The 14,116-nt window shown below is 41.0% G+C and overlaps 1 protein-coding gene across 1 annotated transcript; it reads right to left on the reverse strand.

Moving 5' to 3' along the window:
* Positions 1-8,097, reverse strand: LOC306695665 (uncharacterized protein). The gene is made up of 2 exons (XM_079158969.1): positions 7,669-8,097; positions 1-1,526 (listed from the first exon to the last, which is right to left on the reverse strand). The coding sequence occupies exons 1-2, from the start codon at positions 7,856-7,858 to the stop codon at positions 424-426; spliced, it is 1,293 nt and encodes a 430-aa protein (XP_079015095.1). The 5' UTR covers positions 7,859-8,097; the 3' UTR covers positions 1-423.
* Between the last annotated feature and the right edge of the window lie 6,019 nt (positions 8,098-14,116).

A 14,116-nucleotide genomic window follows, 5' to 3' on the forward strand; every position in this document is an offset into this window, starting at 1 on the left:
GTGACCTGTGACCTGTGTTCTAAGACCAAGAATTCGCTGACCATCTGAAAAGAGTTGTAGCAGCTGGGCCGAAAAAGGGAAACCGGGGCCCCTTTCTGGAGCCAGACCTGGGAGTGGAGCTTGCAGGTGAGGGTCTGGTTTCCGGGACATGAGACATATTGTTCGAACAGGAACAACCCAAAAAAATGGACCTCTCAGAGCAATCATGGTTTATTGTGTCACTGATCGCAAGCGGGGGCTAATTGTGTGTGAGGACAGGGTTTTGAGGTAAACAATTCAAAATCTGAACATGGAATCAATAAGCAATGCTTTCAAATTAAAACATGCTTTTGAATAAAGATAGGAAAAAAGCACCGTATTTCTTCCCCCGTGTTATGTGCCATGTGGTGTGGCAGATTTACCTTTTGTATACAAAGAGAACCACTAAAACCGGTTGTCTCTTGTATGAGTAATTATGTGTATGTTCAGAACCGACTTGTGCCGAAATCTTTCATCACACACTGTGCAGCTGAAAGGTTTCTCTCCTGTGTGGATTCTCATGTGTACCTGTAAATGTGGATGTTGGTTAAAAGATTTCTTACAAACTGAGCAGCTGAACGTTTTCTCTCCTGTGTGGATTCTCATGTGCCTCTTTAAATTTGAACAATCATTAAAAGATTTCTTACAAACTGAGCAGCTGAAAGCTTTCTCTCCTGTGTGGATTCTCATGTGTCTCCTAAAAGCTGAGCAGTGGTTAAAAGATTTATTACAAACTGTGCAGTTGAAAGCTTTCTCTCCTGTGTGGATTCTCATGTGTCTCCTTAAAGCTGAGCAGTGGTTAAAAGATTTATTACAAACTGTGCAGCTGAAAGCTTTCTCTCCTGTGTGGATTCTCATGTGTCTCTTTAAATGTGAAACCTGGTTAAAAGATTTCTTACAGACTGAGCAGCTGAAAGGTTTCTCTCCTGTGTGGGTTCTCATGTGTCTCTTCAGATCTCCACTTCTGTCAGTGGTTTTCCCACACTCAGAGCACGTAAATAGTTTCTCACCAGCACTACATCTTGAATCACTGACATGGACTTCATCAAGTTTCAAATAATTTAAACCTGACTGAGGTTCTCTGGCGTCCTTCAAATCATCACTGTCAGAAGAGTCTCCAGTCTTCTCATCAGTATCTGGTTCTGGATGTCGATCTGGACCTGAGTTCCTGTCTGGTTCTGGTCCTCCACAGTCCTCTCCATCAGCATCCGTTTCCATCTGTTCAGTTTGTCTATTATGAAGCTGTGAGGACTGAGCTTCCACTTCATCATCTTCACTCTTCACAGGAGTGAATGAGAACTTGACATCAGCCTCCTCCAGACCTTGAAGCTGCTTTCCCTCCTGACTGGTCCAGAGTTCCTCCTGTTCCTCTTTAATGTGTGGGGGCTCTGGGTCCTCCTGTTCCTCTTTAATGTGTGGGGGCTCTGGGTCCTCCTGGTCCAGACTGGAGCTCCCCTCCTGCTGCTCAGGGGGAACCTCTTCTTGAACCACCAATAGCTGCTGGACGTCTGCAGGAAAACAGTAAACATACACAGAGACGTTACAAAGAAATATTAGTATTGAGCAAATAGTCTCCTGTACATACACTTTGTTTTCCTGCCATCATTCCCTCTTACACTCCCTGTGCACAGTTATCAAACAGACATGCCGACCAAATTGTGAAGACAACGCACCAGCAGCAATGAGGTCATCAATAGTTTACATGGCAAAAAGTGTGGCACTACCTAACATTGTTAAGAAGTATTCAAAGAACCTGCATCCTCCATTAAGTCCGGCTGAGATGTGATTATGTGGGCAGTTATAGTTGACTAATGCACGTAAACCTGCCACCGTAGAAACAGTGGATAGAACCTTCAGAAGCAGCCACAACGTAACCGTGGACGTGCATCATTGGTGCGCTCCGTTTATGAACCAATAGTGCTCCACCTTGATAGTCAGCCGTAGAGAACATCCATGTAAAGATGATGAAACTGAAATGTGACAACGACACAATCTGAACTAACAAACTTCATCTAGAGACTGCTCTCAGGAACCTGTAGGTCAAGGTTGAACCCCCCCCCCCCCCGAGCCCCCTGGTCCCAGGGTGGTCCCTGTTATTATTATTGATATATTTCAAATAATTTCATGATTATTATTAATTTAATGTTCATACTTGCCAATAATCAAACCCATTCCTGTCAGATCTGAACACATGTATATCTACATAGGTTTGTATGTGTCATGATAACAAGGTCTATCTATGTAGTGTGATTGTTTAATTCTTTCTATCATTGATCAGGTTGTATTCAGTGATTTAAATCCAACCGTTTGGTACCGTTCTGCAGCAGAGACAGTCCAGATTTAAAATATTGAAGAATTAAATAGACTATGAAAGTAACGATTATTAATTCTATGTATTAAGGTTAAATTAAGTAATCAAGACTGTTGTCAGGATGGGAGAGGTTTGGTGTTCCCGTTGGTTAAAAGATTTCTTACAAACTGAGCAGCACACTTTGTAACAGTGAAGTTATTGATTATTTCTCCCTATAAAAATTTGCCAAAAGTCTGCAAAAGCATTTGTTTTCTAAAATAAACATAGTAGTGTAACCAAGAAGAGCCTATTGATGTAGGAAGTGTATTTGGTTACACTACACGACAATGAAGCTATATAATGTTTTAACAGTAAGTCTTTTCAGTGTTGAGCTTTATTAGGGCTGCAACTAACGATTATTTTAATAATCGATTAATCTGTCGATTATTTGTTCGATTAATCGGATAAAAAAACAAAAAACAAAAAAGCATTAATTTCCAACCCTTTATTCAACAGAACTGTGCCAGAAAATGCACAGGTAAAAGGTAAGTTGCTCCTTGAACATCCTTGAGCAGTACTAATTCCAAAAAAAAAAAGTACATACAAATATAAATGCTGCCAAATATACAATAATAATATATATAATAATAATACAAATATAGGCTTTTTTTAAATAAAGTGCACTAAAGGGACCTGAGCTGTCAGAACAACAAATCATTTATGAAAAATAAAGAAAAATACAAATCAGAAAAATTAACAGGATTTGTTTGAACGTCAGAACTTGTTCTCTACACTACACTCAGACGCACACACTCACAAACTCTCACTCAGACACACACACGCACTCACTCACTCTCACTCTCTTTGTTCAGACACTTTGCATTGCAATGCAAAAATGTGAGCATGTCCACATGCTCCTGGCTCAGGCTCGCTCTTTTCTTGGAGGCTATGTTTCCTGCTGCAGAAAACAGCCGCTCAGATGGTGTTGAGGTGGCAGGGATACACAGGTAAGACTTGGCTAGCCTGGCCAACATGGGATATCTGTCATTGTTAGCCTTCCACCACAGTAATAGGTTTTCTTCCTTGGCAAGGCTCTTTTCTCCAAAGTATGTGAGGACTTCGTTCCTCACTTGGGTGTGGACATCCTCAGCTTCGCCTGCTCCATTCTCTTCTTCACCATCAGAACCAAGGAGTGAGTCAAGTAGAGTGGCTAGAGGTGTTGATTCAGTAGCTGTAGTATTGGTGGAGGTAACACTGCAACTGCCATGCTGCCGCACATCCATCTTCCTTCTCTCTTCAAGTGCCATTGTTTGCACTTTAGTTTGAACATGTAGGACTTCATCAGGTGAAAGACACTTCAGTTTCCTAAACCTTGGGTCAAGGACCATCGCAAGAATGACTGTGTTTGGTGCTCTATCTGAGAAAGCAGTCTCCCTTTTCCATCTCTCCTGCAACTGCTGCACAGCAGTGAGTTGGAAACCCCGCAGCGGGGCTGACTCGTAGGCAGCACTCTGGGTGGACTTAAACAGCCCCTTCACAAGTGGAGGTATTGCAGATATTGTTGCATATTTCTGTCCACTCATGAACACAGTGACACATTCAAAAGGCTTGAGGACTGTTGAAAGCTCTTCCAGCAGGCTCAGTGTTGCTGTTACAGGCCACCTTTGCTCAAGCAGTCGGCTTATCATATAGAATGTGCTATTCCACCTTGTGCTTATGTCTTGAACAAGGCTGTGCTCAGGTGTGGCCATTTGTTGTTGTTTTTCTCTGAGCTTACTGCTGGCTAGCTCGCTTTTCTTAAAATGTTCTACCAGACATCTTGCAGCCCCGACAGCTTTTTCAATGCTTTGATGCTTCAACGCAGCATTGATCACAAGTTGCCAAGTATGGCCAGTGCAACGGACAGAGGACCACCCATGCTTCTCCTCCAGGATATTTGCCGCAGCCACAATATTAGCACCATTGTCATGGACTATGGCAATGATTTTGCTAGGAGGAATTTCAAATCTGGCCACTACCTGCTCCAACCACTCTGCAATGTTAGATGCAGTATGTCTGTCCTGCAGTGGCATGGTGGTGAGGCAGATTGACTGCATGTCCCAGTCATCTGTGATGTAGTGGCATGTAACACCGAGGTAGGCTTCAGTTGCTACACTTGTCCATACATCAGTGGTGAGACCAAGTTTGCTGTTGTTGGTGTTTATTGCAGTCTTCACTTCCTTGAATGTCTCTTCATATTTTCTCTCCATGAGCTTTGTGAAGTGGGTCCTGGAGGGCAGCGTGTAACCAGGGTTCAAGGTGTGGATCATTTTAGTGAAGCCGTCATCTTCAACCATTGACAAAGGCCTCATGTCAGTGACGAGCATGTTGAGGATACTATCTGTCAAGACAGCGGCTTGCTGTGGTGTACATGATGTATTTCCCATCAAGAAGCCTCTCATGGTTTGCTGTTTTTTTCTGGAATCAAAAAGATAGTACGAGTATGTGTAATAGCACAATTTACATCAACTCTACACATACTTGTTTTAGTTACTAGTTGTGTAAAGGTAAGTAACCCAAAGAGCAGATACAGACAAGACACACACACACTCAAGTGCACTTGAAGCTTATAAAACAGGACATGATAATGGTTTTTCTCCAATAACGAATGTTGTAAAACTTAAAAAATACACTCTCCCTGCTCTCTGAAACCTTTATTAAGGATTAATCATACATTTATTAATGAGACATAAGCTATTTTAGACATTTTGAATAGATCTGTAGTTTAAAATTTGGCATAGACACTTACTATGAGGGAAATCTTGGTCCGGGTCAAAATTGATCCGAACAATACTGTTTAGGTATCAAATATAAACAGGATGTAAGGGTTAAGATGACCAAGTGCTATAAAAGAACTTTAAAATGAAATTAAAAAGTACAAAGACTTACCCTGCTGTTGAACTCCCATCGATGAGTCCAACATGTTTGCGTTTAAGGTGCTGAATCATCACCGTGGTGCTCCCGTGCCATACCATCTCGTTTTTACATATCTTGCAATTAACACACTTTTTTGACTTATTTAGTGTGAAATCCTCCCACACCTTGGACGACTTCGGTCGTACTGATTTCACTGCCTCCGCCATTTGTTTCAGCACAACGTTACGGGTCTCTCCGATGGTCTTTCCTCTACCTTCCGCTCTTCGCTTTTTTTTTTGCTCCGCTCCACGCTCTTTTTTTAATACTCAAACATCTCCGCGTCTTATTGGGTGGCGTAATAATCGCGCGACACAACGAATCGATAATGCAATTCGTTGCCAACTATTTCAATAATCGATTTTTATCGATTTTATCGATTCGTTGTTGCAGCCCTAATCTTTAGAGACTCGTCTCATGACGATGTAGCTCGTTGTCCACCTTACTACAGTTACAGAGTTATTGATACGGAAAACCTGAATCTGTGAATATCTTTCCAACTTTACCGAACTTTTAAAGACAATCAATAATTATATTGAATTACCACCCGGCCCTAACATAAGCTGTTGGTGCATAGTGGGGCGCAGTGGTATTACAGGTGGGGCGCAGGGGGAAATGCAGAATTATTTTATTTCAAGAAATGTATTGAGAACTTCACATATTACAAAAGTACAAAGTACACAGACATAAAACTAAGTCATTCATAAATATATGGCGAAATGCCTTTACTTTTGTATGAATGTTTACGTTACGCCGTTAACAGGTTACGCTTGCGCGACGGCCAAGATCCTTGGCGACTCACATATGTAGCTTAGTGTGCAAAATGAAGAGACATTTGGCAGGGGGGAAAGAAAAGCAACCGCAGGCGATGCATCCGAGATAAACAGCAAGACGCCAAGAAGAAAATATGATGACACCTATCTTGCTCTGAGTTTCACAGTGAATGCGGTAGGAGATGAGGAGAGACCAGTCTGTTTTATGTCTGAAAACTCTGGCAGCGGACAGTATAAAACCCAACAAATTAAAAAGACACTTGGAGGCATTACATCCCACTCACGTCAATAAGCCACTGGAGTTCTTTCAGAGGAAACTTGGGGAATACCACAAGCAGTCAAATCACTTTATAAAAGTGGCATCAGTAACCAACAAAGCACAACTGGCGTCATACAAGGTCGCATACAAAATTGCGCAGTGCAAGAAAGCACACACCATCGCCGAGGAGCTCATACTCCCCGCAGCTCGCGATATGGTTTCAACGATGCTTGATGAGACAAACGCCGCAAAATGTTAGACTATCCCGCTGTCCAATGACACAGTTGCAAGACGGATAAGTGACATTTCAAATGACCTCGAGGAACAAATCACTGAACAACTGACAGACACACGTTTTGCCTAACAAGTGGACGAAGCTACTGACAGCAATGTAATGTAATGTAACCGGCTTTAGTGGTTCTGTTTGTATACAAAAGATAAATCTGACCAACACATGGCACATAACGCAGGAGAAGAAATGTGGTGTTTTTTCCTATATTTATTTAAAAGCATGTTTTAATTTGAGAGCGTTGCTCCCTGATTCTACGTTCAAATTTTGAATTGTTTCCCATAAAACCCTGTCCTCACACACAAGCACCTTCCTCCCCTGGCAGACAAGATCAGCGGTTTCACTCGGAAGCTGGAGATGTGGGACAGCTTGATCAAGGGAATATTGATTCCTTTGAGAATCTGAGTGGATTTGCTGAACCCAGTGATTTGGATGCCACCACAGTGATTTTGTGTCTCAAAGAGCACATCTCTTCCCTGAGAGGATACTTTCAAAAATACTTCCCACACTCAGTATGACTGGGTGAGAGATCCCTTTAATGCAGCAGCACCTGCTGATTTTAGCTCTGCTGAAGAGGACCAGTTCATCGAGATGACGCCCGACTCTACCCGGAGGCTGAGGTTTACAGCTCAAACACCGAGTGAGTTCTGGCTTGGTGTGGAGAGGGAGCATCCACTCATCGGACAGAGGGCTGTGGGTATTCTGCTTCTTTCCGCCACATCCTACTTCTGTGAGGTCAGCTTTTCTGCTGTTGCCTCTCTCAAAACAAAATACAGATCTAAGCTAAACATTGAGCATGGATTGAGAGTGGCCGTATCAAGTCTGTAACCCCGTTTTAAAAAGATTTGTAGTGGAAAGCAGCTCATTGCAGCCACTAATACAACTTGATGGCTCACACATATTTGCACTCATTTTGTTTAGTTTTTCACAGGTTGCACTTTATTGTTATTATCTTGAAAAGATATTCAGTGCAAAACAGGTTAATTACAGCCACAATAAGCTATTTCTTTGCCAAATATTAGTTATTTTTTGCACAGACAGAACTTTATTTGCACTGTTAAAATAAGAAGAAATAAAGTGAACCAACCTGCTCTGTGTAACCGCAGCTGAGGGTTGAAAACAGCGTCCAGTAGTTTCCTTTGTCTCTCGTTCTCCTCTTTTAAAGCAGAAAGTTCCTCCTCGTACTCTGCTATCGTTCTTTCAAACACAGCAAATATCTCATCAGCCGCAGTTAGTCGCTGGTTGACTAAACATCTCAGCATTTGGACTTTAGACATTTTCACTAAACCACAGAAACGTTTCCTCCAGACAAACTCCGTTAAAAACGGTTTGCTCACTCTGAGCTGCGCTGTGTTCCTAGGTCATGTTCGGGTCCGTCTACTTCCTGGTAGCATGCTACCTTCATTAGCTCCGTGGGACACCAGGAGACAATCCACCAACGAGACAAACTTTCTCTCCACACAAACTCCGTCAAAAACACGGTTTACTAGTGATGGTTCCTTCCTCGTGGAGATGTCGAGGCGTGTGTCGCGTGATCAGGAAGATTTTCATGAGGTGCCTATCGAGGCTCGTGTTGATGACGTATGTGGTGACGTTCGAAGCCGCTCGGGCCGGCCGTACACGTGACTGATTCAGGAAGTGGTTCGCGGGTTTGGTGCAATATATAAATATATAATATATATATAAATATAAAGGTTAGGGTTAGTTAATATATACATATTTAATATATATACAATAATATCTAAATATACAATATATATATAATAATATATAAATACAAGGGTTCGTGTTAGTTAATATATAAATATATTATATATATATACACATATATATAGCGCCGGTCACTATGACGTGCTGCCAGGGGCGAAATCTGGACTGAGACATAGGGTAGAAGGGAGGTATAAAGTAGTATGCAATGCAATTGACCCGCTTACTTGTACTCCTTGTGATGCAAATAAACCTGCGTGAACTGAAGACAATCCAATATCTCTCTTGTGTTCTGTGGGTGTTCGTTACTGAGTTCCTAATAGTGAGATACTAGCTGTGAGGTGTTGAGTTTTAACATAAGCCATAAGGTCACCGAAGCTGAGCATCTTCAACAACAAAAAAACCACAACAACAGGAAGGGAGTGAGCTCGTTGCAGCTGGTAGATGACGGCGTCGTTCACTCCCACATGAGGCTGGTCTGCAAATTGCAGAGGGTCCAGTGAGGATCTCACCCGTGGTGAGAGGTAGGCCAAGACCAGCCTCTCCAGCACCTTCATCACATGTGATGTGAGGGCAACTGGTCGGTAGTCGTTGATATCGTTAATATATTAATATAATATATATATATAGTAATATATAAATATATTACTATATATATAATAATATATAGATGGATCCCCCCCTCACATTTTGTGGGGTCTTTATTGCGCATTTGTTTGCAATCTATTCGAGCATCACAAACATCATTGATTCGTGTATTCAATTCAAAGCTTCTATACCAGGTGTAGTTAGCTGCTGGGTTAGCATCACTGCTACAGGTCAGAGTCACTGAACTGTTCTTCATGATGTCACCACAATGACTCATCAACACTAAGGGAACCCTCGGAGCATCTGGAGGAGACAATGTGAACACACATTAATGCTCACCCACTTTCATCACAATAAAAACATGCTTGCATCAACGTTTGCTTTATTTGATTTCTACACTTGTTTGAGTATTACCTCGGCCACGTGTTGAGAAGCCAGCGTGAATGTTTGCATGTTGTTTTGTTTCCATTTGCAAAAGAACAAACTCATAAAACAAATTATTCTATAGCGCTACTGGTGGTCAAAAACTCCACAGGGTACCTTTAACTTAGTATAACATGAGGTTATCTACTGATGGAAAGTAACTAATAACATTTACTAAAGTATTGTACTTAAGTACAAATTTGAGGTCCTTGCACTATTTCCATCTTTCTGCTACTTTAAAAGACAATATTTTTTTGATATCTTTAGTTGCTAGTTACTTTGCGGATTCAGATGAATACAAACATATACAATTAAGTATTAAAAGTTGATATACTGTTATAGGTTCATATAAAACTTTAAAGTGATGATACTGTGTAATATATATGATTTTTTCCCTTTTAGTTTTAAATGCAGGTATTTAACTTGCGACAAAGTATTTCTACAGTCGTATTAATAACAGTACAGTACAGTTGTGTCAAATAGTTTTGCACTCTTCATATATATAAACATCTGAAAGGAGCAATGTGATTGGCCGAGAGGAAAATATTGGATTCCCATAGACTTTTGATTTATGTTATATTCTATCTCTCTCCAGCCCTTTTTGCATCGGACCTTAACAACATGTGTGTGAGTTTATCTAGATGTAGCGTTGATAGTAGATGATTCTGCGGTGATGAAGTGATGTGATGTTTAGTGAGACTGTGGAAGCTGTGATGTAATGTGCATACGAGTTAAACATTGCCTCTGACATTCACAAAAAAAACCTGTTTTTTTGCCGCTTGGTGGCAGCAGAAACAAACTATAAACACAAGACTGATATCATCGCCTGATTTTCATTTCGTAAATTATGGTCCATTTAGAGTCAAATAGACCATAAAGCAGAGTATGCTTTAGGCTACCTTGTGATTGACAGGTTGCTACTCCGGTGTTGTCTGGTCTGGTCTAACCCTTTCAGTGTGTTTTCACTTTATGAAAGTTAAAATTTTGGACGCCTACAAATCTCTTATTTAGCGTGCGGCTGTACTTAGCTCCACCCTCTCATGTCACTTCTGGTTGCAAAAAAAAAAAAGGAGACGGCGACAACCAAAATGCCAACTCGAGGCCTCAATATGGCCACAAAACCAATGGGTGGCGTCACGGTGAGTACGTCCACTTCTTATATACAGTCTATGAGGCCAACCCAGGAAGTAAGCATCATACTGGTTCCCTCAGCAAAAATGTTTGGGGATTATTGCACGTTTTGTTCAGATAATAATATAAAATAATCTTCACAAATGAACACCACTTTTATGATTTATGGAGTGTGGAAGCAATCACCAGAAGTAAAGAGCTAACGTTAGACTATAAAGGAACTACACTACGGTTACATGAACATGAGTTTATTCAATAAATCTGTTATGACCTACTTGACATTGTGATGATGTAAAGTAGTTTGAGACACCAAAAAAAGCTGAAGGCAATCCCATCTCCATTATGGTTCTTTTTTTTGTTTGTTGGTAAAACAACAAATCAGGAACTATAAATGAAAAAAAAAAAGCTATTCAATCGATTTAGGGCAATTTTTTTGTCTTTGGTATGTGTGAGAGTAATAGAGAGAAGACACATCACAGGGAAGTAAAGAGTTAAACATCAAACAAGTTTGAAGGCACAGCGACAAAAACAGGAATAGATCAAAACTTTAAAGCACTTCTTCTCAGAAGATGATCCTGAATATTAATTATTAATCTAGACTGCATCCAGTAGAAACTGATAATTCACTCGTTTGCAGTATCAATGAAACTTAACATTTATTTAATGTAGATTTAAACGTTTGGTTGTATTTCGCTTTTTAACAGTTTAATAATTATTTTTAGACATATGCTGCTTTATGGTCTAGTTGATTCTAAATGGACCATCATTTACTAAATGAACATCATGCTGTCTTGAAAAAGACTTGAAACTAGAGATTGAGACCATAAACTCATGTTTACAATGTTTACTGAGGTAATAAATCAAGAGAGAAGTAGTCATTTTCTCATAGACTTCTATACAACCAGAGGAGTCGCCCCCTGGTGGTCATTAGAGAAAATGCACGTTTTAAGACACTTAATCATTAAAGTGGTGAACATATTAATGCATCAATAATTATAATACAATATATTATTCAGAAATTAACCTCAAGTAGATGATGTTAATCCTTTTGTACTTTCAAGTAAATATTTGAATGCAGAACTTTCACTTGTAACAGTATTACTATTTTTAGGTAAGTAAAAGATGTAAATACTTCCTTCAACACTGGTTACTACCACTCGTTAGCAAGACATGCTAATTCTTGGAGCTAACACTATAGCAGATTAACAGGCTGTTTAATTCAGTCCTTAAGCTTTTCTTCATGTTTTTGGTTTCGAGAAGGGTTAAAAATAGAAGGCAGCATCCTGAGAACTCCATCTGCTGAGACTCTCAACAGACCGCTATGACCTGCAAGGTGAGAGTCACATGACCGGTGGAGGCTTCAGTATAGACCAGTTTTGGGGTTTTCTCGTGGTGTCTGATAACAGCTTTGCTGTCTCTTAACATTGTGACATTCAGAGTAGACAGTTTAACACATTTTGGAGATGCCAAACTTAAACTTTTGTTATGTTCAGGAGAGCGAAGGTCTCTTATAAGGGAGCTGGTTCCCCCGTATTTAAACCTTTACCACCTTGCATAAACATGTTGACAGCTGGAACAATTTACCTATCTTGCTCTGAGTTTCACAGTGAATGCGGTAGGAGATGAGGAGAGACCAGTCTGTTTTATGTCTGAAAACTCTGGCAGCGGACAGTATAAAACCCAACAAATTAAAAAGACACTTGGAGGCATTACATCCCACTCACGTCAATAAGCCACTGGAGTTCTTTCAGAGGAAACTTGGGGAATACCACAAGCAGTCAAATCACTTTATAAAAGTGGCATCAGTAACCAACAAAGCACAACTGGCGTCATACAAGGTCGCATACAAAATTGCGCAGTGCAAGAAAGCACACACCATCGCCGAGGAGCTCATACTCCCCGCAGCTCGCGATATGGTTTCAACGATGCTTGATGAGACAAACGCCGCAAAATGTTAGACTATCCCGCTGTCCAATGACACAGTTGCAAGACGGATAAGTGACATTTCAAATAACCTCGAGGAACAAATCACTGAACAACTGACAGACACACGTTTTGCCTTACAAGTGGACGAAGCTACTGACAGCAATGTAATGTAATGTAACCGGCTTTAGTGGTTCTGTTTGTATACAAAAGATAAATCTGACCAACACATGGCACATAACGCAGGAGAAGAAATGTGGTGTTTTTTCCTATATTTATTTAAAAGCATGTTTTAATTTGAGAGCGTTGCTCCCTGATTCTACGTTCAAATTTTGAATTGTTTCCCATAAAACCCTGTCCTCACACACAAGCACCTTCCTCCCCTGGCAGACAAGATCAGCGGTTTCACTCGGAAGCTGGAGATGTGGGACAGCTTGATCAAGGGAATATTGATTCCTTTGAGAATCTGAGTGGATTTGCTGAACCCAGTGATTTGGATGCCACCACAGTGATTTTGTGTCTCAAAGAGCACATCTCTTCCCTGAGAGGATACTTTCAAAAATACTTCCCACACTCAGTATGACTGGGTGAGAGATCCCTTCAATGCAGCAGCACCTGCGGATTTTAGCTCTGCTGAAGAGGACCAGTTCATCGAGATGACGCCCGACTCTACCCGGAGGCTGAGGTTTACAGCTCAAACACAGAGTGAGTTCTGGCTTGGTGTGGAGAGGGAGCATCCACTCATCGGACAGAGGGCTGTGGGTATTCTGCTTCTTTCCGCCACATCCTACCTCTGTGAGGTCAGCTTTTCTGCTGTTGCCTCTCTCAAAACAAAATACAGATCTAAGCTAAACATTGAGCATGGATTGAGAGTGGCCGTATCAAGTCTGTAACCCCGTTTTAAAAAGATTTGTAGTGGAAAGCAGCTCATTGCAGCCACTAATACAACTTGATGGCTCACACATATTTGCACTCATTTTGTTTAGTTTTTCACAGGTTGCACTTTATTGTTATTATCTTGAAAAGATATTCAGTGCAAAACAGGTTAATTACAGCCACAATAAGCTATTTCTTTGCCAAATATTAGTTATTTTTTGCACAGACAGAACTTTATTTGCACTGTTAAAATAAGAAGAAATAAAGTGAACCAACCTGCTCTGTGTAACCGCAGCTGAGGGTTGAAAACAGCGTCCAGTAGTTTCCTTTGTCTCTCGTTCTCCTCTTTTAAAGCAGAAAGTTCCTCCTCGTACTCTGCTATCGTTCTTTCAAACACAGCAAATATCTCATCAGCCGCAGTTAGTCGCTGGTTGACTAAACATCTCAGCATTTGGACTTTAGACATTTTCACTAAACCACAGAAACGTTTCCTCCAGACAAACTCCGTTAAAAACGGTTTGCTCACTCTGAGCTGCGCTGTGTTCCTAGGTCATGTTCGGGTCCGTCTACTTCCTGGTAGCATGCTACCTTCATTAGCTCCGTGGGACACCAGGAGACAATCCACCAACGAGACAAACTTTCTCTCCACACAAACTCCGTCAAAAACACGGTTTACTAGTGATGGTTCCTTCCTCGTGGAGATGTCGAGGCGTGTGTCGCGTGATCAGGAAGATTTTCATGAGGTGCCTATCGAGGCTCGTGTTGATGACGTATGTGGTGACGTTCGAAGCCGCTCGGGCCGGCCGTACACGTGACTGATTCAGGAAGTGGTTCGCGGGTTTGGTGCAATATATAAATATATAATATATATATAAATATAAAGGTTA

Source organism: Pholis gunnellus, assembly GCF_910591455.1.
Source record: "Pholis gunnellus genome assembly, chromosome: 5".
NCBI classification, from domain to species: domain Eukaryota; kingdom Metazoa; phylum Chordata; class Actinopteri; order Perciformes; family Pholidae; genus Pholis; species Pholis gunnellus.

What these genes read in the sequence shown, in the direction of transcription:
- LOC306695665 (XM_079158969.1), bottom strand. Translation starts at nt 7,858, where the DNA reads ATGTCTAAAGTCCAAATGCTGAGATGTTTAGTCAACCAGCGACTAACT. An exon ending in GCTGCGGTTACACAGAGCAG is followed by an intron (nt 1,527 to 7,668) that starts GTTGGTTCACTT and finishes GTTTTCCTGCAG; the next exon opens with ACGTCCAGCAGCTATTGGTG.